The sequence below is a fragment of the Aureobasidium melanogenum genome, assembly GCF_000721775.1.
Source record: "Aureobasidium melanogenum CBS 110374 unplaced genomic scaffold scaffold_6, whole genome shotgun sequence".
NCBI classification, from domain to species: domain Eukaryota; kingdom Fungi; phylum Ascomycota; class Dothideomycetes; order Dothideales; family Saccotheciaceae; genus Aureobasidium; species Aureobasidium melanogenum.
The window spans coordinates 196,779-218,672 of NW_024470058.1; the positions used below are offsets into that span (position 1 = coordinate 196,779).

At 51.2% G+C, this 21,894-nt stretch overlaps 9 protein-coding genes across 9 annotated transcripts; 6 read left to right on the plus strand and 3 right to left on the minus strand.

Annotated features, from left to right (window-relative positions):
* Positions 1 to 1,685: 1,685 nt before the first annotated feature.
* On the plus strand, positions 1,686 to 3,256 carry M437DRAFT_73971 (MFS general substrate transporter; the record flags this gene model as incomplete). The annotated part of the gene is made up of 5 exons (XM_041026148.1): positions 1,686 to 1,727; positions 1,783 to 1,829; positions 1,882 to 2,184; positions 2,323 to 2,366; positions 2,421 to 3,256. The coding sequence occupies 5 exons, from the start codon at positions 1,686 to 1,688 to the stop codon at positions 3,254 to 3,256; spliced, it is 1,272 nt and encodes a 423-aa protein (XP_040881149.1).
* Positions 3,257 to 3,796: 540 nt separating this feature from the next.
* M437DRAFT_73972 (uncharacterized protein) lies at positions 3,797 to 5,310 on the plus strand (the record flags this gene model as incomplete). The annotated part of the gene is made up of 3 exons (XM_041026149.1): positions 3,797 to 4,039; positions 4,101 to 4,320; positions 4,388 to 5,310. 3 exons carry the CDS (start codon positions 3,797 to 3,799, stop codon positions 5,308 to 5,310), a joined length of 1,386 nt encoding a protein of 461 aa, XP_040881150.1.
* A 685-nt stretch (positions 5,311 to 5,995) lies between these two features.
* On the plus strand, positions 5,996 to 7,360 carry M437DRAFT_83064 (uncharacterized protein; the record flags this gene model as incomplete). Its single annotated transcript, XM_041027869.1, has 1 exon — positions 5,996 to 7,360. One exon carries the CDS (start codon positions 5,996 to 5,998, stop codon positions 7,358 to 7,360), a length of 1,365 nt encoding a protein of 454 aa, XP_040881151.1.
* Positions 7,361 to 7,676: 316 nt separating this feature from the next.
* On the minus strand, positions 7,677 to 9,651 carry M437DRAFT_44857 (uncharacterized protein; the record flags this gene model as incomplete). The annotated part of the gene is made up of 3 exons (XM_041020980.1): positions 7,677 to 8,747; positions 8,803 to 8,945; positions 8,997 to 9,651. The coding sequence occupies 3 exons, from the start codon at positions 9,649 to 9,651 to the stop codon at positions 7,677 to 7,679; spliced, it is 1,869 nt and encodes a 622-aa protein (XP_040881152.1).
* Positions 9,652 to 10,291: 640 nt separating this feature from the next.
* On the plus strand, positions 10,292 to 11,880 carry M437DRAFT_44861 (putative prenylcysteine lyase; the record flags this gene model as incomplete). The annotated part of the gene is made up of 2 exons (XM_041020981.1): positions 10,292 to 10,424; positions 10,475 to 11,880. 2 exons carry the CDS (start codon positions 10,292 to 10,294, stop codon positions 11,878 to 11,880), a joined length of 1,539 nt encoding a protein of 512 aa, XP_040881153.1.
* Positions 11,881 to 12,238: 358 nt separating this feature from the next.
* M437DRAFT_44641 (structural maintenance of chromosome protein) lies at positions 12,239 to 16,537 on the plus strand (the record flags this gene model as incomplete). Its single annotated transcript, XM_041020937.1, has 4 exons — positions 12,239 to 15,457; positions 15,510 to 15,709; positions 15,758 to 16,433; positions 16,484 to 16,537. 4 exons carry the CDS (start codon positions 12,239 to 12,241, stop codon positions 16,535 to 16,537), a joined length of 4,149 nt encoding a protein of 1,382 aa, XP_040881154.1.
* A 640-nt stretch (positions 16,538 to 17,177) lies between these two features.
* Positions 17,178 to 17,832, minus strand: M437DRAFT_83068 (uncharacterized protein; the record flags this gene model as incomplete). Its single annotated transcript, XM_041027870.1, has 2 exons — positions 17,178 to 17,737; positions 17,793 to 17,832. The coding sequence occupies 2 exons, from the start codon at positions 17,830 to 17,832 to the stop codon at positions 17,178 to 17,180; spliced, it is 600 nt and encodes a 199-aa protein (XP_040881155.1).
* A 1,167-nt stretch (positions 17,833 to 18,999) lies between these two features.
* M437DRAFT_73977 (uncharacterized protein) lies at positions 19,000 to 19,992 on the plus strand (the record flags this gene model as incomplete). Its single annotated transcript, XM_041026150.1, has 1 exon — positions 19,000 to 19,992. One exon carries the CDS (start codon positions 19,000 to 19,002, stop codon positions 19,990 to 19,992), a length of 993 nt encoding a protein of 330 aa, XP_040881156.1.
* Positions 19,993 to 20,449: 457 nt separating this feature from the next.
* Positions 20,450 to 21,556, minus strand: M437DRAFT_10662 (DUF155-domain-containing protein; the record flags this gene model as incomplete). Its single annotated transcript, XM_041018578.1, has 1 exon — positions 20,450 to 21,556. A coding segment is annotated over one exon (1,107 nt), but the record flags the coding sequence as incomplete, so codon positions are not given.
* Between the last annotated feature and the right edge of the window lie 338 nt (positions 21,557 to 21,894).

Here is a 21,894-nt window from a genome sequence, read left to right on the forward strand (position 1 = left end):
CACATCTGATTCTCCGGCATTGCTTGTAAGATCGTCGTCTCCCCAGTCTGTGTCGCTGAAGTCCGCTTGGCATGCTGCATCTAAGCGGTGATGATCGCCCTTTGACGGTCAAGGAGGACCTCGTCTCGAACCACTCTGCAGTCTCAGTCTATCTACCGTGCACACATGCAGAGCACACCATTCGATAATATCGTTGCTGAGAAAATGGCGAGTCAGTCGATGTGCTCAAACGTCTCCTGTCACCTTCTATGGAGTATGGCCTGTCCATCATGGTGATTGACCTGAGGCTGTCGCTGTTGACCCCCAGAAACCCTTGTGTCATGATTCCAACTCTCCACAGTATCCGCACAGCCACCCGCCGGGTAAACGTTTTCGATGCCTTATCTTGCATGAGTCCGTGGCCCTTTCTGACTCTTCAACATCTGCTTGTCTTTCCACCGTCTGGCATTGGCATCTTGGTATCCTTGTACGCGCCATAACGACGGTATGCCAATTTTTGATCAACACATTCGCCATGGCCGTGTTAGCAATCATATCAAAAGCTAAAGTCGTGATCCCAGTATGAATGCCTAGACACCTAAAACCAAGCAAGCTGTGCAGCGTCGGACTTAGTTGAGGAAAGCACAAAGCTTCTCATCACGTCCTTTGCTCGCTCGCCTCTCGAAAGCCCGCATTATCCAGCTGCTGCAATGCACAATAGTTTTAAGCACGATGTGCTTCCAAGAGATCAGCACATGATAGTGCCTTTCTCCTTGTCCGCAGCAATTGCAGATGCTCAATCGTTGCTCGCCAAGCCTCTCACAGACAGCTCAGCCTCCATCTCCGTACTCCAGACTGAACAGACCCACTCATCTGCCCCCGGATTGAACGCTATATTTCTTGATTATCTTGTGCAGCACAGCAGACTCCGCGCGGAGGGTTTGTCTCATAACGACGCACCACCAGACAAACTTTCTGCCATGGCTCATTACGCTTCTCGATCTGAGCCTGTCACCCAGGCATGTTCCATGCTCCTGCTATGGTTGGACACTCCCTATGCCAATCCACATTCCGATGGTTACCCAACATAAAGGCCAAGCCCAGACACTGTGCAGACAGAGTTGTTTTTCCCAGCGTTTCTACCTCGAGCGGTCTGTAGCTTTGGCGCCCTGCTTGGCGATTGTCTTTCAACCTGATAACGGGGCCTTTCGTTTTGGGACGACTGGTTCTTCTTGATGCTTGTTGGTGGGATGGCTTGCTCTTGGCTGTTACATTTGAGGCCTTGGCCCGCATAAGAGATATGGACGATCACAATCGTCGTGCTGGTCCTGACGCGTCCTGATGTGAAAGCAAACGTGCTCATGAAACTGGCAGTGCATGCGTGTAGGCTCTGGGGGTCGTGAGGTGTATAAGAGAGGCCATGTCTCTCAAAGGATCCCGAAATCATCCATCAGCTCCCTCGGCCATCTCGAATAGTTACTGGTCGAGAACATTCAAGCAACACTGTTCTCTCCGATCATTCCTTGCTTTGTGTGAAACATCAGGGCTCCTTGTTCATTGGAGACATGTCATCCTCCACCGAAAACGTCCATCCGGTTGAGCAAAGGACAGACTCTGACTCTTCAGAGAAGCAATTAAGCCAGACTCCAACTGTGGGATCCCTTCCTGTCCTGTCTCCTACGGTCACAGCTGTCGAGGATCTCGAGATGGATTGGCCAGTGGGATGGCGTCCCTACACAGCTTTGTTTGTATGGCACTCCAGTACCAGCCCCCCAACAGCAAGACATCGCTAACTGTCTCCAGGGTTGTTTCTTGCTTATGTTCAATTCTTGGGGCGTTATCAACTTCTAGTAAGTTGTTTTTGCTCGTTTCCAGCCTCAAAACCTGGTCTGACATCTGTAGCGGAACGTTTGCTTCATACTACTCCGAGTCACTCTTCCGAGGCGATGACTTGATGTTGAGCAATCTGATCGGCTCGACACAATGCTTCTTCGTCCTCTTCTTTTCCTTCATTGTCGGTCGGCTTCTCGATGCGAACTACAGCCGTCAGCTGCTACTGGCTGGCTCTGTCATCGTCACCATAGGCATGTTCATGCTGAGCATCTGCAATGGCAACGGAGGCTTGGACCAAGGCAACTATGGCTTGACGTGGTTGACACAAGGCTTGGTAACTGGTTTGGGCATGGCCTGTTTCTTTGTATCAAGGTAAGTTCATGTCAACCGTGATAGTTATCGCCAATGCTGACGTTTCATGTCCAGTTCTCAAAGTATGTTTGGGCAAAGTTGACTCATGTGGACGCGGAACTGACCTCTCGAAGTCGCAGCGACATGGTTTCATAAGAGAAAGGGATTTGCTCTCGGCGTTGTAGCTTCTGGTGCAAGTATCTGTAAGCGAATCAGTTATTCTTGACAGAAGGCAAGCAATGCTTACTATCTCGCAGCTGGACTTACCCTACCGATAATGCTTCGCTTCCTCATCACGTCTCAAGGCTTCAACAATGCAGTAAGATATGTTACCATCGTCATATCTGTCACCAGCTTCGCCGCAGTGTTGCTGGCGCGGCCAAACCCAGCACACACATTCAGAAAACCCGAGAAGTGGATGTCAAAGAAGACGTGGATTGATACATCAGCATTCCGTGATGGCGCGTTCTGCTGCTTCACGGCGTCAATTTGTGCCCTCTTCTTCGGATTCTACTGCGTGTTCTTCAGCCTTGAAGAGTGGGCAGCAACCAATGGCATCGCCTATAAAGGGACACCACCTCCAGGAGGCAAGGTAACTCTGTCGACATACTGGTTTTTGAGCATCATGAATGGCTGCAGCACCTTTGGTCGTCTCAGTTCTGCCTGGCTTTGTGATAAGTTCGGAGCGTTGCATGTCCACATGACAGTGACGATTGTGTCTAGCATTCTTTGCTTGTTCCTGTGGACGTTTGCCAACACACTGGCACCTGCTTTGGTCTTTGCCATCTTGTTTGGAGCCTTCTCGGGCAGTGTGATCGGGCTACCCACAGCATCCATGGCAGAAATCCTGAAGTACCAACCAGGCGGACAGGCCAGACTTGGACATTGGACAGGTATGATGTACACAGCGTCCGCGCCATTTGCACTGGTCGGGCCTGTGATCGCTGGTCACCTGGTCACGGAGTACCAGACCTATCTCGGAGTCCAAATCTGGAGTGGACTGTGTCTACTTCTAAGTGCAATCTGCATGGCAGGGGCAGTCTTTTTCACACGCAGAAAGAAGGCCCGCAGTGGCAACAACGAGAAGGTGTAATGGACCTGACAAATACTAGAAGGCTCTCGCTGTTGGTGATTGAGGCAGGGATCTAGGTAGAATTTGTATGACGAAGACAGGGAGAGGCTTGTTTGGCAATGAGATTCTTCGAGAAGCGGCGTTCAGGAGGATTAGAACAAGATTAGATATTTATGATTAATGGATGTTACGAGTGGAGCTCTAAGCACAAGACAATATGTGTAAAATCAAGGTGGAGGCAAGAATGTACTATGTGTGGCCACGTAAAGATTCGAGGTTCAAAGTGAGAACGTCAAACACAAGGACAATAGAAGTTTAAAGACAGAACAACCACGTAGCAGGAAGAGGAGTAGATGAGAGGAAGTGGTGGAAGGATGCAATCACCAGAGACGGCGTGACATGTAGATTGGCGGGGGCGGCGGAGGTGTCGGGCATGGGGCGGCGGACTCGACGACGCTCACAAGCTCGAGCATGGAGTTCCAATCACGACACGTCTTCAGCATAGTGATGAGTCTTGGATAGCCAGAGGCTTCTGCTGGGCGATTGGAAGCCAGCCAGAATATGGGATCCGCCGCCGAAGACGATAGCTCTTTCTGGCAGCGCCTGCACACGCTTCTGGACACGCAATGCGACACGCACGAGCAGATCGACGACTGTCTGCGCTCCTTCCTTGAGCTTTCGACCGACGGCTTCCTTGACACCGAATACGACATCGCCCGCTGCTGCTACCGTCTGATTGACTCGCCCCTCTTCATCCAGAACAAGGACTATGTGCGCCGCCAATTCGTCTACTGCCTGCTACAGGTGCGATCCCACCACATCCCCGACACTTGCCCGCGAGTTCTCTGTTGACAGCCCGCTGTAGGAGGAAGACGCACCCGTACTGCACATCGTTACCGCCGTGCTGCTCTATGACGGCCGCAGCGATGAAGCCGTCTTTGAGATGATGCAGCTTGAGGGCACGTTCCCCCGCCTGCTCGAGTTGATCAAAGGCAACAAGGACGACAACACCGGCCTGCATCGCCTACTGCTTGAGCTGCTCTGCGACATGTCCAGAATCCAGCGCCTGTCACTCGATGACCTTGGTGAGTGACCTCGCTCAGCTTGCCCCCGGACCTGCCTCTTGACCTGTTCTAATACATGCTGCTTTAGCTACTGTCGACGATGCCTTTGTCATCTACCTCTTCGAGCTCATAGAGGAGCTGTCCAACGACGCCAACGACCCCTATCACTATCCCACCATCCGCGTCTTGCTCATACTTAACGAACAATACATGTGCTACGCCGTTTCTCCAGAGTCACACCCCACCCTGACCAACCGCATCATCAAAGTTCTCTCCAACCACGGCCCTTCGTACCGTACCTTTGGCGAAAATCTAATATTGCTTCTGAATCGCGAGTCCGCCCTGGGTCCCCAGCTGTTGATCCTCAAGCTCCTCTATCTCTTATTCACCACCCCTTCCACCTTTGAGTATTTCTATACAAACGACTTGCATGTTCTTGTCGATGTCATCATCCGCAACCTCCTCGACCTGGACCCTGGGTCTGACGATGACGATCAATCAGACTTGCCTCGGTATGGTGGTGGCCAGCGAGCTCTCCGTCACACATACCTACGCGTCTTGTGTCCGCTTCTGAAGAATACACAACTGGCCCACGATAATGCTCACTACAAACGTGAAGAACTGCGCAAACTTTTCTGCTTGCTGGTCAACAGATCCTCGTTTCATTTCGCTCCCGTCGACGAGACTGTTGTGCGCCTGGTCTCACGCTGCAAACAGGTTGCATGGATAAGAGACGAATCAGATCACGAGGACCCAATCAGCCCTCCCACTGATGCGCATGTAGCCAAGCGTTTACTCGGAATGAACCTGGTGGAGGCGGGTGAGAGTAGTCTGAGCGTCTTGGAGGTCACTGCCAAAGTTGAGAAGGAAAAGCCCATGGTACCCGCTCCACGAAGGCGGAAGAGGCTGCAGCAGCAACAATCAAAGGAGACGGTCCTGTTGCGAGTTTCGCCCGCCAGTGCGCACAACGGCGATAGAAGCCCCTTTGATGATGATAATGATGAAGAGTGAAGCGGGCTTCTCTGTACATAACCACAAACGTAATTCTTCCTGCCGTCAACCAGAACTCGCAAATCCCCTTTGCAGCACAAGCCGTTGCCTTGAACAAAGGAGTCATGGCCAGTTAGTTCCTGGTCAAGGTGAATCGACCTGTTTTCTGTACAGGATTACACAAATGGCAAACGACACCTGCACCATGTATGCAACCGGTCGTTGTTCCTGCGTCAAGCTTTGCCATTGTGTAACCCCAGCATACGCCCTCCACCTCCTGCCCTCTCCTGCTTTCCCATTTCCTTGTGGTCACACTACATCTTCGATTCAACCTAATCATGCATGACAATGTTTTGTTCAGCCTACCCTGTCGTTCGCCAGCAAGGATCCGACGCCACTAATCTGGGTGGCCCTGACATGGCACAGCAAACAACCATCAGCACAGGTACCTAAGCTGCAGGTAGGAAAATCTGGGCCACCCTGAAGAAAGGGAACCTGCTTCGATCGCCAAACTTTTCGACACCATTAGTTTCTCAAAGACATCCGTCAGCAAGGAAGCAAGCCAACGGGAACATGTATCGCCACTGCCTGCCCTTGCAATATACGAGCTCATGAAGATGCTCTAATGTATAAGTAGAGCATCACTCGTTGCGAGAATTGAGCAGCATCATCAGTCTTTCGCTCATCTCTTACACAATCGTTCAAAATGTTCAGAACTCTTTCTTTCCTCCCTTGTATTTTGGCGGTCGCCTTGGCCAGCCCCTCGGCCTCCGATGATTGCTATGAACCATTCCCATATGGCAATTTCCCTACTGGTATGCCTCGTCCGACTGGATTGCCTTCAGGTTGGCCTCCTGCTCCATTCCCAGGAGCTCCCTACGGAGCACCCTTTCCAACATTCAACATCAGCTCTGTGGTTGTCGGTCCTACTGGAACTGGAGCATCGTCTGCGTTCGTCCCGTCATCGTCAGGTGAAGGCAGAAGCGGTTCACTTTCGAGCTCTAGCGGCACTGCTTTCGTCCCCTCCTCATCTGACGAGGGCAGAAGTGGCACTGCTTCTCCCACTTCCATGGTCTCGAGCTCGGCATTCTTCCCAAACACCACAGAATCAGTCACCACCATCTACTCTGAGACTACCGCAGTTACGACTGTTGTCAGCACCGTCTATCTGACTGCACCAAGCCCTGTGTCAGCCTCCAACATGACATCCTCTGCTTCATCCACATTCTCGTCCAGCGCCAATGTGACTACCATCTCTTCGTTCGTGACTGGCACGGTCATCGTGACGACCACTTTGACGCCTTCATCCTCTCCAGATTCACCTGTGACAGCTGTCAACAGCACTTTGTTACCTGGAACTGCAGTCTCCCCCTCGATGGTCACTGGTGGGGCTTCCATGACCGGCAACGGAACATCTTCAGCTGTTTCCTTCACCTGGTCTCCCTACGTCCCATATATTCCTGGTACTGGAGTCTACGGCGGCTACACGCCCTCAAGCTCGCCTGACTCGCCCGTCACAGCATCTGTAACCAACTCGACTTCAGCTTCTGCTAGCCCTACTCACGTCACCATCCACCTCAACTCCTCGATCACTCTGACGCTGGTTACCACTCAGACTATTCCGTTGACCACTGGATCTGCCTCAAATGTCACTTCCTCAAGCGCTTCCTCTGTATCATACACTTCCGGCGGTCGTAACGGTACCCTCATCCCCTCCAGCGGCACGGCGATCTCGACCATGAGCCCATCTTCCTCGCCCATCAGCCCTCCAACGGCCACAAACTCCTCCATTTCATTCACTGGTGGCAACCGTAGCGGCACCGGTGCTCCATCCAGAAGCATGTCTTTCCCTACTGCTCCCTCCTCGCACATGTCTTCTTTCGTCACTAGCGTCGTCAGCTCCAGCGCAGGAAGCTCAGAGGCTAGTGCGATCACTGGCTCGCCCTCTTCCACTCCTCCTACTTACCCCACTGCGCCTTGGTACGGTTCTTGGGGATATGGCTATGGCGGCGGCTACGGGGGCGGCTACGGAGGATACCGTGGTGGCTACAAGAGAGATGGCAAGGCTTAGATGATGGTAGATCAATGCACAGACACTGACCATGATAAAGCATACATGGCAACGATCTGACGGGGACGTGGTTGGATGGATTTTCCTTTTGTCGTTCACGTCGCACGATCTCTTTGTTTTCGATTCTTGGTCATTGCAGTCTTGCAGTGATCCTTATTTTGTGGTGGTGATTCTTGATCTGGGCCCGTTTGGTATCTAATTTGACATATACAGTTATCAGTCATGCCTATTTGCCGGATAACAGATCGTTAGTGCTATCATAAGGTATAATTGCTGTAGCCATTTGAACTTCATGAGTGCTATCTCATGAGCATCTTTATTTTTTTATGGAGTAGTTGCTGCCATTGACGACAACCTTGCCTTGCTCCTCCATGCCAGAAAGCAACCATCTCGTTTCGTCCTCGCCAAAGTTATATCCGCCTGGAACGACCATCTTCATCATCATTGTGATGCGTGCCGCATCCATGGCACCTCCGTTCGTCAACATGCCCATCATGAACATCTCGTACATGGGTTTGTTGTCTTGAAGTACAGCATCTTGAGACTTGACTGCTGAGATGACGTTATCGGCCTGAACCGGTGCCGAAGGGGCTGTGGCTGCCTTTCGGTCTGCAGATGGTAACTGCTCAAGGACAGTGAAGACGTCCGGTTCATCCTCGACCAGGACTTGATGGCCGACCCAAAATGCGAGCGCGTTGCGTACAAGCACTTCTTCCATCTGAAGTAACTCTTCCAGCTGTTGTACCGTTCTTGACGCCGGACTGACAGTCGATGCATCCTCGCTGTCATCCTGGAATGCATAGATGACACTTGCTTGCCACGTCTGAACACCTTCAAACTTGACCGTCCGATCCTCGAGCTCGAGCTCGACTGTAGCCTTTCCAAGCGCAGATAGCCAGTGCAGTTTGCGTAGATTCTTGATACGCTCAAAGTCTTGCTCGAAGTTCTTCTGCAGAGTAGAGATTGGTGCTGGTACAGCAAACTCATCTTCCCGTAGACTCGGCCAGAAGAACGAAGACAGAATTTGTGTTTGGAAGGCTGCAGACAACTCGGTATCAACACTGGACTCAAACATAGGTAAGTCTGGCGATGGATAGAGTATGTCTGAACCCTTCTCAGCGACGGCCACAGATTTGATCAGGGCAATAAATTTATGACCAGCCAAATCAGTCCGCGGTACGCGTGTGTTGAACATGCCAATGAGTGCCTGACTTTTGATTCCGGTATCAGGAATGGCAGCATGAACCTCTTGGGCTGTTGGAAAGTCGTCTTTTGGCCGAAGAGTATTATTGATGCGTCTCGAGTCTTGTATATCTCGCAGCATGACCTCGCAAGATTGTAAACGATCAGCACCGAACCGTGTCTTGAAGAGCTCTACAAGACGGATCTGTACACAGTAAGCACAAGCACAAGCTCAAGAGAATATCTGATCAAATACTGACCTCCTTTTCGAGTTCGGTATCATCGTAGCCGACACTCAGTAATCGTTCTCCTAATAGTGATTGGACTTCTTTGATAAAGTCAGCTTGCTCGAAGAGAGTAAGCATAAATGACATGACATCCTCGCTTTTGGATTTCTTGTAGTCTGTAAAGGGAATAATTAGCACGTTGCATTACATAGAACAAAGCAACTTACCAGGTCCTGCATCAATAGGATCAGGCATCCATTCCATATCATCCCAATCAAGACCTTTGTGCTCGACATGAAGCGCTTGACCCTCTGAAAGGTTAATTTCTCGAGCAAGGTCGACGCATATCTCTTCGGACGAATTGTCAAGAGACCCATCGTCCTCACCGACATCTGCTAAGAAACTGGCTGCGATGATTCTTACAGTGTCTTCGCGATGTCTTAGGTATGCACGTAAAGGTACAGCCACCTTGTCCAGGAGCACACCCCGTGGGTCTAGCGTTTTGAATGCCATAATGACATTGATGTAGATGCTAAGTAGCTCTGATGTTGTCACACCGGCATGTAATAAACGACGACTTAGCTGGCGTGTGAATGAGGTCGCAATCTGAATCTTGACATCTGATGAGTGCATGCACTCTTTCAGGTCCAGTATTGCTCCAGTTGAATGAGGCCATGCCTTGACATAATCGAGAAGATGTCTGATCCTTTGCTTTGCCAGACGTTCAAGAGCTGTGTTTTCCCAGTCCGCTAATTCATTAGGGGTTGAGAGGCCGACTGCAGGGACAAATCGATGGCGTATCCATTGGCGTAGTCGGTCAACAACGCTCTGACGCTGCGTCCAGTCCACTTTCATAGCAGCACTTTGAACAAAGACGTCCATGGCGGCGTACATGCCATGAGCCATCGCACGCTGTACATGATAATCCATCGAGATCTCTCAATGAGTGCAGTCTAAGCTTCGGTAGCATTGTGCATTTTTGGCGACTAAACAAGATGAGGACTGTGATGAAAACAACAAGGAGACGCACGCGCTTGGCGCCTTGATCGAATGACGCCGCTGCCATCTCTTTTCCCTCCCTTTCGACAACAAGACAGCAGTGGGTGTTCAACATGAGAATGTGCAGAATCAGCCTATCTAAAGCCATGCGAGGGAACCTGAAATTTTTAGACAAAATTCCTTTTTGAGTATTGTTCTAGCTATTTTCGATGCCTTTTTGTCGCTGGAAAACAGCCACAGGCTTCCTAGTATTTTGTCTGAGCCTGGCCGCAGATATTTAAAGAGCTCATGCATTCACCAATTTCACATATAGTCCGGCTCCTGACGTTGCTGAAGATCGTAGGAGATAGTTTTGTGCATCCATTCCTGCAGAAACTCCAGCAGCAACCCCTTCGGAAGGCAGATGCTTGGCGTCATCATGCGATGCATACCTAACCCCTACACTTGAACACAATCACAAGCTTACTAGAAGCACTATAGTCCTGTTCGGACCTAGCGCAGAATCGATTGTGTCGCAGAAAACATGAAGCTTCAACGCATCCTTGTGTTTGCGAGTTGGCTTGTGTACGCGCCGTCGACACTGGCATCCCGCGACCAGGTCGTTCTCAAGGATTCAGCGGCGGCCACCAGAGCCACGAAACATGTTGCTATTATAGGTAAAGCCCTCGAGTGATGTCTTTGAGTCTGTGTCTGACACTGTAATCAGGTGCGGGAAGTGCCGGCTCATCGACAGCATATTTTCTACGGAAGTACAGTCAGGAGCGAGGCATACCCATCAACATCACGGTCTACGAGCGTGACGGCCACATTGGTGGTCGTTCAACAACGGTCGGCGTATATGGAGACGAACAGAATCCGGTCGAGCTCGGTGCATCCATCTTTGTCGAGGTGAACCACAATCTCGTTGATGCTGCTAAAGAATTCAATCTCTCGACCTCTGGCATTCGTGAACTCAGCACGGAAGGGCCGGTTCTGGGTATATGGAATGGTAGAGACTTTGTTTACGTGCAGTCTGCTGGTGGGAGCTGGTGGGATACTGCAAAGCTTTTTTGGAAGTACGGTCTCGCACCTCTCAAGACCGTGAAGCTGATGAAGGCTACCGTTGCGAAATTCCTCAAGATGTACGAAGAGCCGTATTTCCCCTGGAAGTCGTTATCGCAAGTGGCCTACGAACTTGGGTTGGCGGCTGCTACCGCCTCTACTGGTGAACAGTTTCTTGATCAGAACGGAATCGGCAAGCTATTCGCCCAGGATATCATACAGGCGAGCACACGGGTCAACTACGCACAAAATCTACCTCTTATACATGGACTGGAGGCAATGGTCTGCATGGCAACCGATGGAGCGCAAGCAATAGAAGGCGGCAACTGGCAGATATTCTCCAACATGCTCGCTGCCTCTCATGCAACAGTTCTTCTCAACCACACAGTCAGCAAGGTCGAAAAACAAGAGAACACTACATATATTGTATCGACAAAGGAAACGGGGTCATCAGTAACGTTCGACCAGCAGACATTCGACGAGGTTGTGCTGGCAGGACCATATCAATATTCGAAAATCGACTTTGACCCCGAGCCTCGTCATCTGCCAGACTCGATTCCATATGTGCAGTTGCATGTCACACTGTTCACGTCGAAACACAAGCTTTCGCCGGGAGCCTTCAATCTATCGTCAGACAAAGAGGTTCCCCAAGTGGTTCTGACTACTCTCCCTCCAGGAGAACACCACGGCAGCAGTCCAGAAGGAGTGGGATCACCCGGTTTCTTCAGCATCTCACTTTTGCGACCGAGTATGGACACGCGTGAAGGTAGAGACAAGCTCGAGTACGTGTACAAAGTTTTCTCGCCGGCTCCACTGAATGAGACGTTCATGGCCAACATTCTGGGCCTGCCCGCAAACAGGACTATTAGCAAAGCGGATGTTAGTTGGATGTACCGAAAGGTGTGGAACAGCTATCCATATGAGTATCCGCGAGTGACATTTGAAGAACTGCAGCTGGATGATGGACTCTGGTATACGGCGGGTATTGAAAGCTTCATCAGTACAATGGAAACAAGCAGTCTGATGGGCAAAAACATTGCCAGGTTGATGGTGGATGCTTGGGAGAGTTAGGGCGTGTCCAGACTCATACAAAGCCATTCAAAATACAGTTCTCAGCTTCGACTGACATGCAATGATGAATGTTGAAACTGTTTTTGAAAAGTAATGGTGTTTGATGGTGAGAAGTGTTGCAATAATAGGCAGTGAGGGGTCGGGACTCGGGCCGAGTCAGTCGAGGGGCACAGGCCGAGTGTTTGTTTGTTCTGTTTGCCCGGGTGCATGGGCAAGCAACAATAATGCTGCAAGACCTTGATTTGCGACAACAACATTTGGACAAGACATCATGTCGGCCACTTCACCACGACAGAGTCGGCGGACTGCCGCTTCGAGACGCAGAATCGTCGATTCTGACGACGACATGGAAATGGACATGGGTGACGACGTAGCTCAAGGAAACAACACCAACTCTGCACACGAAGACGACGACGAGGAAGAATACACACCAGCACCAGCGCGCTCCACTCGCCACACCAAGTCTGTGACGTCTACACCACAGACGGCCTCCCGCACTCGCCGCGAGCCCATCGTCGACGACGAAATCCTAGAAGATGCTTCGCCCGTCAAGCCCAAGCGCCGTACTGCAAAAACCGCTCGTACTGTGCGCAAGAGCCGTATGTCTACATCAGCTGCTTCAGAGGTTGATGCCTCCACCATGTCGACTCCTCAACATTCAGCTCCACCAGCTGCCCAGAGACACGCTACGCCTCTTGCCGACATTACAGAGACAGCTGTGAATGACCAGACACCGCGTGCCCAGACGAGACCTCCACCATCCAGCCAGGTCCAAAAGGTCGATACCAACACAACCCTGTTGGAAAAGCCTATGGATATCGTCGTGCGTACCAGGGCTGCCGCGACTATGCCTGTTTCACAAGCTCCCGATGAGCCTCGATCGCGCACCGTTATTACCCACCTCGTTCTGAAGAATTTCAAGAGTTATGCGGGCCGTCAGGAAGTCGGTCCCTTCCATGCCTCATTCTCCTCGGTTGTCGGTCCCAATGGCTCGGGCAAATCCAATGTCATTGACTCCTTACTCTTTGTATTTGGTTTCCGCGCCAGCAAGATGCGACAGGGCAAGATCTCCGCTCTGATTCACAACTCCGCTGCCTATCCTGATCTGGACCACTGCGAGGTCGAAGTCCACTTCCAGCAGGTCATGGATTTGCCAGCCGGTGGCCACGAGGTCATTCCCGATTCACAGCTTATCATCTCAAGACGCGCCTTCAAGAACAATGCCAGCAAATACTACATCAATGGCCGAGAGTCCAACTTTACCGCAGTCACTACCCTTCTGCGCGACCGTGGAGTTGATCTTGACCACAAGCGTTTTCTGATCTTGCAAGGCGAGGTCGAGTCGATTGCTCAGATGAAGCCAAAAGCTGCTACTGAGCACGATGACGGCCTTCTGGAGTACCTCGAAGACATCATCGGCACCTCAAAGTACAAGACGCCCATTGACGAAGCTGCTACAGAGACCGAAGCACTGAATGAAGTTTGCGCCGAGAAAAACACCAGGGTACAACATGTTGAGAAGGAAAGAAATGCGCTCGAGGACAAGAAGGACAAAGCACTCGCTTTCATCCGTGATGAGAACGAGCTGGCTACAAAGCAATCCGCTCTGTATCAAATATACATCAATGAGTGCTCAAACAACGTTACTGTGACCGAAGAAGCCGTTCAACAACTCCAACAGCAGCTCGACGAGGAACTGGAAAAACACAAAGGCAACCAAGAAGGCATCAAGCGACTACAAAAGCAGCATAGTGCAACAGCCAAGGAGTACGAGCGCATGTCAGAGAGCACACAATCTGTTCTGAAAGAGATGGCAAAGCTAGACAAGGAAACCGTGAAACATGCAGAGAAGAAAAAATTCCTCGCCAACAAGGCTAAGAAGCTTACAAAGACGGCCGAGGACAGCAAATTTGCTATATCTGGCGCCACCACACAGGCTACGCAGGCCGAGGACGACATCAACAGAAACGCACAGTCCATAGCCGAACTGGAAGCCGAGATGCAGCAAGAAGAAGCACGACTGACCCAGATTCGAGAAAGCCTCAAAGGCAAAACTCAAGGTATCTCGGACGAGATCGCAGCCAAGCAGAAGACTCTGGAGCCCTGGCAAGCTAGGGTCAACGAAAAGCAATCCTCAATCTCCGTTGCACAGAGCGAGCTCGACATTCTGCGGGAGCGAGGCAATGCTGGAGCCAACGCCATCCAAGAGATCGAGTCAAAAATCACGGCACTTTTCGAAACTCGCGAAGCTAAAGCTATGGAGTATAAAGAGTGTAGACGAGAAAGAAAGGAGATAGAGCAGTCCGTGCAAGAGACGCAGGCTGAGATCGAACATCTCGTCTCACAAGAGCCCGCCCTACGCTCAAAACTCTCAGGAGCCAGACAGAAGGCCGACGAGGCAAGAGCAAGCTTGGCTGCTACGCAGACTCAAGGAAACGTCCTCACCGGCCTTATGCGTCTTAAGGAGTCTGGCAGAATTAACGGATTCCACGGACGCCTCGGCAACCTTGGTGCTATCGATGCGAGATTCGATGTTGCAATTTCTACCGCATGCCCTTCGCTCGATAATCTGGTCGTCGACTCTGTCGAGGTCGGCCAACAATGCATCGAGTACCTCCGCAAAAATGACTTGGGCCGTGCTAACTTCATTCTTCTCGACCGCTTACCACAGCGAGATCTTTCGGCCATACAAACGCCAGAGAACGTGCCTCGACTCTATGATCTAGTCAAGCCGAAACATGATCGTTACCGACCTGCCTTCTACAGCGTGCTGCAAAACACACTTGTTGCCAAGGATCTCGAGCAGGCCAATCGTATCGCTTATGGTGCCAAGCGGTGGAGAGTAGTCACACTTGACGGTCAGTTGATCGACAAGTCAGGTACCATGAGTGGTGGTGGTACTCGAGTCGCCAAGGGTGCTATGTCTTCCAAGGTTGTGGCCGATGTGACTAAGGATCAGGTCGCCAAACTTGAGGTTGACCGTGATACACTAGAGGAGACATTTGGACAGTTCCAGCAGAGGATGCAGCAACTTGAAGCTCATCTTAAGGAGTTGCAAGACCGTGTGCCACAGCTCGAGACTCAGGCCTCGAAGTTAAAATTGGAGGTCCAGAGCTTGGATAACAACATCGCTGACGCTGAAAAGAGAGTTGAGGAACTTCAAGCTGAGAGCCAACCTTCAGACCTAGACAACAAACGCATCTCTGAGCTCGAGAAGACTATCAGGGTGCTTGAGAAAGAGACTGAGAAGCTGCAGTCAGAAACCGCTGGTATCGAGGAGGAGATCAAAGCGTTACAGAACAAGATCATGGAAGTTGGTGGCGTCCAGCTTCGTACACAGAAGGCCAAGGTCGACGGACTCAAGGAGCAGATCGATCATCGCACTGAGGAAATGTCCAATGCTGAGATCAACAAGGCCAAAGCTGAGAAGCAAAAGACAAAACACGAGAAGACTTTCAACGATGCACAGTCTGAGCTGGAGAAGGTGACAGCAGATGCGGAAAAGGTCGAAGAAGAGATCAAGGAGCAGACTAGAAATACTGCAGGGTTCCGTAAAGAGGCAGAAGAAGCTCAAGAGGTATGTTCTGGAGACCAATGTCCCTACATGACACAAGACCAACCAAATGCAGGCCCTTGACACCAAGAAAGAAGAGCTTGAAGCACTCAAGAGTGAGCTTGATGCCCAGACAGCCATCCTGAACGAGACTCGAGGCATTGAGATTGAGATGCGGAACAAGCTCGAAGAAAACCAGAAGATCATGGCTGAGAACCAGAAACGCCTGCGATACTGGCAAGAGAAGCTAAGCAAGCTCACTGTACAGAACATCGGGTAAAATATCCCAAGCCTTTGTCGATGATAATCACTAACTGTGCTTAGGGACGATGGTGAGGAGCTCGAACCTCTACCTATGGCGCAATACACCAAGGATGAGCTCGAAGACATGTCTAAAGACGAGCTCAAGGCCTCGATCGCGCTTCTCGAAGAGTCAACGTCACAGGCAGTTGAGCTTTCGGTTCTGGCCGAATATCGCCGACGTGTGTCTGAGCACACGTCACGTATGTCTGACCTCAACGAAGCTCTGGCTAGTCGCGACTCAGCAAAGAAACGACTTGACGATCTCAGACGCATGCGTCTCGAAGGGTTCATGGAGGGATTCTCGACCATCTCGATGCGTCTCAAGGAGATGTACCAAATGATCACCATGGGTGGTAACGCAGAACTTGAACTCGTCGACAGTCTCGACCCCTTCAGCGAAGGCATCCTCTTCAGTGTCATGCCACCTAAGAAGAGTTGGAAGAACATCAGCAACTTGTCTGGTGGAGAAAAGACACTCAGTTCATTGGCACTGGTGTTTGCCCTGCACCACTACAAGCCAACTCCCTTGTATGTCATGGACGAGATCGACGCTGCTCTCGACTTCCGCAACGTCTCGATCGTTGCCAGTTACATCAAGGAAAGAACCAAGAACGCTCAGTTCATTGTCATTTCCTTAAGAAACAACATGTTCGAGTTGGCTGCGAGATTGGTTGGTGTTTACAAGGTCAATCACATGGTAAGTGATTCTCGCATTCTACTCAAGATTCATTGCTGACAATTCGATAGACCAAGAGTGTCACTATCGAGAACAAGGACTACATCCAAGCTGCTGCAGCATGATACTTTCTATGAATATCGGTCTGGCGTAGGAGGAGTTGTATGTTTGTTGATGGGACTGGTGGCGTTTTGTGAGAATTGTTATGATACCACGGCTGGATGTAGCAGGGAGCTATGGAATGCGAATAAGACTGTCGATTGACTTTTGCTTCTTCCCTCGCGTGCAACATGTTCGAATAGACGTTTTTACCACGATTGGGCGGCAAATTCAATCATCAACAGTGCTGAACCCAACATTGTCTGCTACATGTGATGATTCAAAAGCAATGCCATGGTGTTTTGCGCATATACTGTGTACTGATGCCGGCTGGCCAGCAAGTATTCTGGGGAAGGTGGTGGTGCTATGAAACACCAATCATGACATGCTTCCTTCCTTACAGACTCGCCACGTCTGGTCACAGGCATACCACAAAACACAAGAGACATTCGAAAACAAGTTCAAACCAGAATAGGTGTTTCAATTAAGGCTACAAACGCCTGATGATCATAAACGTAAACCCCTTTTGTTGACCTGTATCAACGTGATTTTCCTTCCTCCGAAGATGCTTCAAAGCAATCAGACCCAAGCGGACATGATTAAATCCCAGAGCCCAAGAGGCACAACACTTCATCGACCAAACCGAAGGGCTCGACTGCGAGATCATCAAGCCAAGTTGAAGAAGGAAGCAGCAAGGGCAGCCAAGACGCAAGTCATGCCGACCATACTAGTGGTGGTGGCATCGTTGGAAGGAACTGTAGTGGAAGTGGCGCTGGCAGAAGTACGGCTGCTCTCGGTGGCAGAGGGTGAGCTGGTCTCGGAGGCAGAAGCCGACTTCCAAGAAGTGCTGAAATCAGAAGAAGCAGTGACAGCAGAGACGACTTCGGATGAGGCGACGGTAGAAGTGACGATGGTGGCTTCGATGGAAGTGCCGCTGGCGCTGCCCGAGATGATGGTGGAGGTGGCACTCTCAATGATAGAGCTGATGGTAGCGGGAACGCTCTCGGTGGCAGAGTTGAAGGAAGTGGACAAGCCGCCCTCGCTGACGGGGCCGACGGGAGTGGGAAGGACGCTCTCGGTGGCAGAGCTGGTCATGCTCGAGGCAGTGATGGTTCTGATGGAGGTGCTGAAGACGCCAGCAGAGGAGCCAACCGAGCTGCCGCAGTCGGTGACAGTGACGGTGACGGTCACAGCCTCCTGCGAGGTAGCAACGGCGCCCATAGCAGCTGAGAACATGTCAGTAAAGCTGTAGTGGAGTGGGATGTGATCGGTTATGCTCACCGGCGGCGACAAAGGCCATGGTAGTAAGGATGAACTTCATTTTGATGATGGAAGATGGATAATGGCAATGAGATGATGGTTGTTGATGATTGGGTTGGTGATGATGTTTGGATGGAAGAGAGAAAGAAGAAAGCAAGAAATTGAGGGGGTGAAGAAATATATACGACCAGCGTTTGATGCGTTTGTTATGGGTGAGGTTCCGGAAGGTGCTACCATGTGAGAAGCCGGTTTTCTGGTGCAACTAACTCGCTCTCGTCCCAGCCACACCTGCCGATGTGAAACACCTTTTGAGCTGCGCGAAGCCGTGTGAAAGTAGGCTACCGACAGGAGGAGAATTTTGTGATCACTCATCCTGGATCTGTTTATTCTGAAAGCATTTTCGTAGATCCTAAGAATTCCAATCTATACATGAGATGGCTTCAGCTGCTTTTGTATAGCTCTCCAGGTGTCAACGCGTGAAGCAATGTACTGTAATTTGGCACCACTGTGTTGAAGTATGGCACTCTACGACAACTGTTCGGTAACGCCAGATGGAGGCCAACTCTTGGTCGAGAGACTATTTGACACATTCTCGCAGATACTTGAGCATACCCCCTTCTCAATGATACTCTTTGTGTTGCTCGTTGATTGTTCAGTAACTATTCAGTGGCAGAAGTTCAACGAGTTGGAACATGTGCAGGAAGCGGATTGCAGAGACGTCGACAAAACGTGTCGGTCGTGCGTGGTACCCATGAACTCGAATGGTCTGTTCAGGATACATGGAAGCTGAGCAATGAGCAAGGATAGGCAGGAGGCTCGAAAGTAGACCGCGCAGTCAACAGTATCTCAGTTTCCCTCAGCTGTATGCGCCTGCCAAATTAATCGGGTTGAGCGGTGGTTGAATTCACACACTGTTCTGGGTCCCCAACGACGAGCTGTTTTGGCAAGAGGTTGTGCGTTGCGACAGCCTGATTGCACTTCAGGCACACGCGTCTGTTTCTTTGTAGGCAGTGGTGATGACGAAGCGAATGGAAAGCGCCTACCTGTTGTGGTTTGTTGGGAGCTCTCTACAGTGCCTTCCCACTCACCGTACTCACCCCTTTATAAACCTCTCCCAGACCTCGATCAACTTCATCCGAACATCCCACTACATCCCACTCTCTTGCTCTCTCGCTCTTGTGCATTCACTCATTTACCATCACACAATCATCAAATCACCATCGCCACGATGAAGTTCTCCACTGTCTTTGCTGCCGCCATGGCTCTGATGATGCCCGCCGCCGTCTCTGGTCAGGCCATCGGAGACTCGGTCACCACCAGCGTCCTGGTCGTCGAGTACGTTCCAGCCGTCTCGACGTCGACTGTGTACCAGACCACTCAGTTCACCGTCTGGAGCTGCCCACCTGATGTCACCAATTGTCCACTCCGTTCTGCAACATCTCTCGCCATGGTCACTGCCATCGTCGGCATGTCGACCACCATCTGCCCGGTCACTTTTGTCAGCACCCGTGTCAGTTCGTACACTACACCCGCTTCGACCAGCTTCGCATCCTCGCCTGGTGCCACTGTCAGCTCGGCCTCTGTCATCTCGACTACCTACTCGACTGGCAGCTCTACCATCACCATCGGCTCGTCCACCACCAGCTGGAGCTTCTGGTCAACCATCAGCTACAGTGCCACTTCGACTCCATCCGTCGTCACCAGCCAAGCCACTCTCTACTCTGGCGGCCCTTCTCTCCCAACTGGTGTGACCGTCAGCTCGACCTCATCTGGCATCTCGGCTGCTGCTGCCTCATCATCGGGCTCTGCTGGCACCGGCCTGGCATCGGCCTCTACATCATCAGGCTCTGGTCTGGCATCGGTCTCTGGCTCTGGCGTCTCATCGGCATCGTCCATCTCGTCGGCCTCAGCATCCGTCTTTAACCCAGCAGGAGCATTGTCATCGTCGGCAGCCAGCAACGCAGCTTCTGCCAGCGCCATCGTCTCCACCAGCGTTGCTGCCAACGGAAGCTCTTACACCATCTCGTACTCGCCACTAGGCACCGGCAGCCTCACCTCTGTCATCAGCGGTCCAGGATCCACCAACAACATCTCTGTTCCATCGGGTCCAACTGGCTCAGGCCCATTGCCCACCTACACTGGAATGGCAGGTCGTGAGACTGTCATGACTGCCTTGTCTGCTCTTGCCTTCGGCATGGCCGCAGCTCTGGTCCTGGCTTGAACTTGAGGTGGATCGTTGATATCACTATCATTGGCGGTTGATGCATGGCGATGGTTGTAATGCTTGTTGGGGTTGACGTTTGTTTGTCTTGTCGCGTTCGAGTCTTGTTTTTTCTTTTGTCCACACCACTGAGCAGCCTTACCATACCGATGACAGCATCAGGGGAATTCCTCTCCGAATTACAGACAGCAACACATAGAGACAGCTTTTTATAATGATCAGACATACAGCAATTTGCATGACCTTCCCACTTTCAATGTGCAATGTACGTGACCGATGCTGAGCACCAGGTACTCTTTTCTGACGTCGAGGACAAGAGCAGCAGCTTGCCATACGTAAAGGCGGGGCTGCAAGACACCTGCTGAGCGAAGATGTAGCGCTATCCATGTGACGTGTACCGTCCGGCTTTCCAAGCATGCACCATAGGGTATCACGAAGTTTCAGCGTCAGGCGGCTGCTATTGCAGATGTTGCAACAGAACACTTCTCAGAAGGGCTTCGGTGTTGGTAGGGTCAAGCTTTTCTTGCCGTTCTCTCCAGATGCGCCACAACTCGAAGCCTACTTCAATGCTGATCAGAAATATGATAAGCCATTCCAAGCCCGTTGAGTGTTTCTCGCTCAGTCTCTCTCGCAGCACACTAGCAATTTCTCCGGCATAGTCCATCCTCTCGTTCAGAACTTTGATACGCACACCAACATCCAAGGCACGTCCAACCTCATCATAGTAGGCACTCAAGCCAAGCGAAGAGGGACTGTCCCAGAAGATGTCTGGCAGGCTGTCAGTGAGCTCAGAATAGAGGTTCAACTGTGCACGAATGGACAAGAGTTCGCCTGTTTTGCGCAGTATGAATGATCTCGAGAAGCGTAGCGGCGAACCGCGTGACAAGATGGTGGGTATAGAGCGGGTGCTGGAGAAGTACGAAGACAAGAGGTCTTCAAGGACAGCAAGTTTGGTGGAGCGGGCCAGGCCCGAGGAGAAGGCGATTTTGGCCAGGACAGTGTCCATTTCGGGCGAGGGCGGAGGGTTTGGAGAAGCAGCAGAAGCTTCATCACAAGTCTTTGTACCAAGAATGATGGTATCGCCTATGATCTCACTCGTGTGGTGTGAGGAATCCTCAACATATGCAAGGTCTTCGATTTCAATACGGTCCAAGTGTGGGTTCTCGGCAGAGGCAAGGAGAAGACGATGGACTAGCTGTAGCTGGAGAGACTCAGGCACGTTCCAGCACACGAGCGACCCGGAGGGAAATACAAAGACATCGCCTGGGCCTTCTAAGCGTTCCTTGGTAGACCCGTTTTGGTTGACTGGGCCGGGTGTTTGAAAATGGAGGACCTGAGGGTACAAGCCCGTGGTAAAGGGATCAACATTATAGCCACGCTGCTGGATGAGACGGGCTGCAGTAGGGATATTGTATTGTTCAGCAGCACAATAAGCAGTGACTTGATTTGTATGAACGTGAGGATCTACAAAGCGATGCTTTCCACTGCGGCGAATTAAAGAGTCGCGAGAACGCTGAGCTTCAACAGCAATACGACGAAGGGAGGTTGTGGCAGCCTGCGAGCGAGGCGATAGACGTTTGGGAGGGTTGGGTGAATGCGGTACTGAGGTAGAGCTATTGGAGTGTTTAAGTCGAACATTGGTCAGAGAGACGCGAGCGTTTTGTAAAGGCGACAGGCATGCCGAACGGAGTGACGGGCGGTATCGAGGTCGCAAGCATGGTAGCAGAGATGCAGTAGTTTTGGACATTGCTGCAGCTTGTTTGATGGTCTGCACAAGTATGAGACGTCTTGAGGGTCGGGATGATGGGACCCTTGGCATGACGGCGGTGTGCAGCTCCTCCCCAGAATCGAGGTAGTCAATTACTCCATAGCCATCTGCCCTGGGATCTATTTCTCGATTCT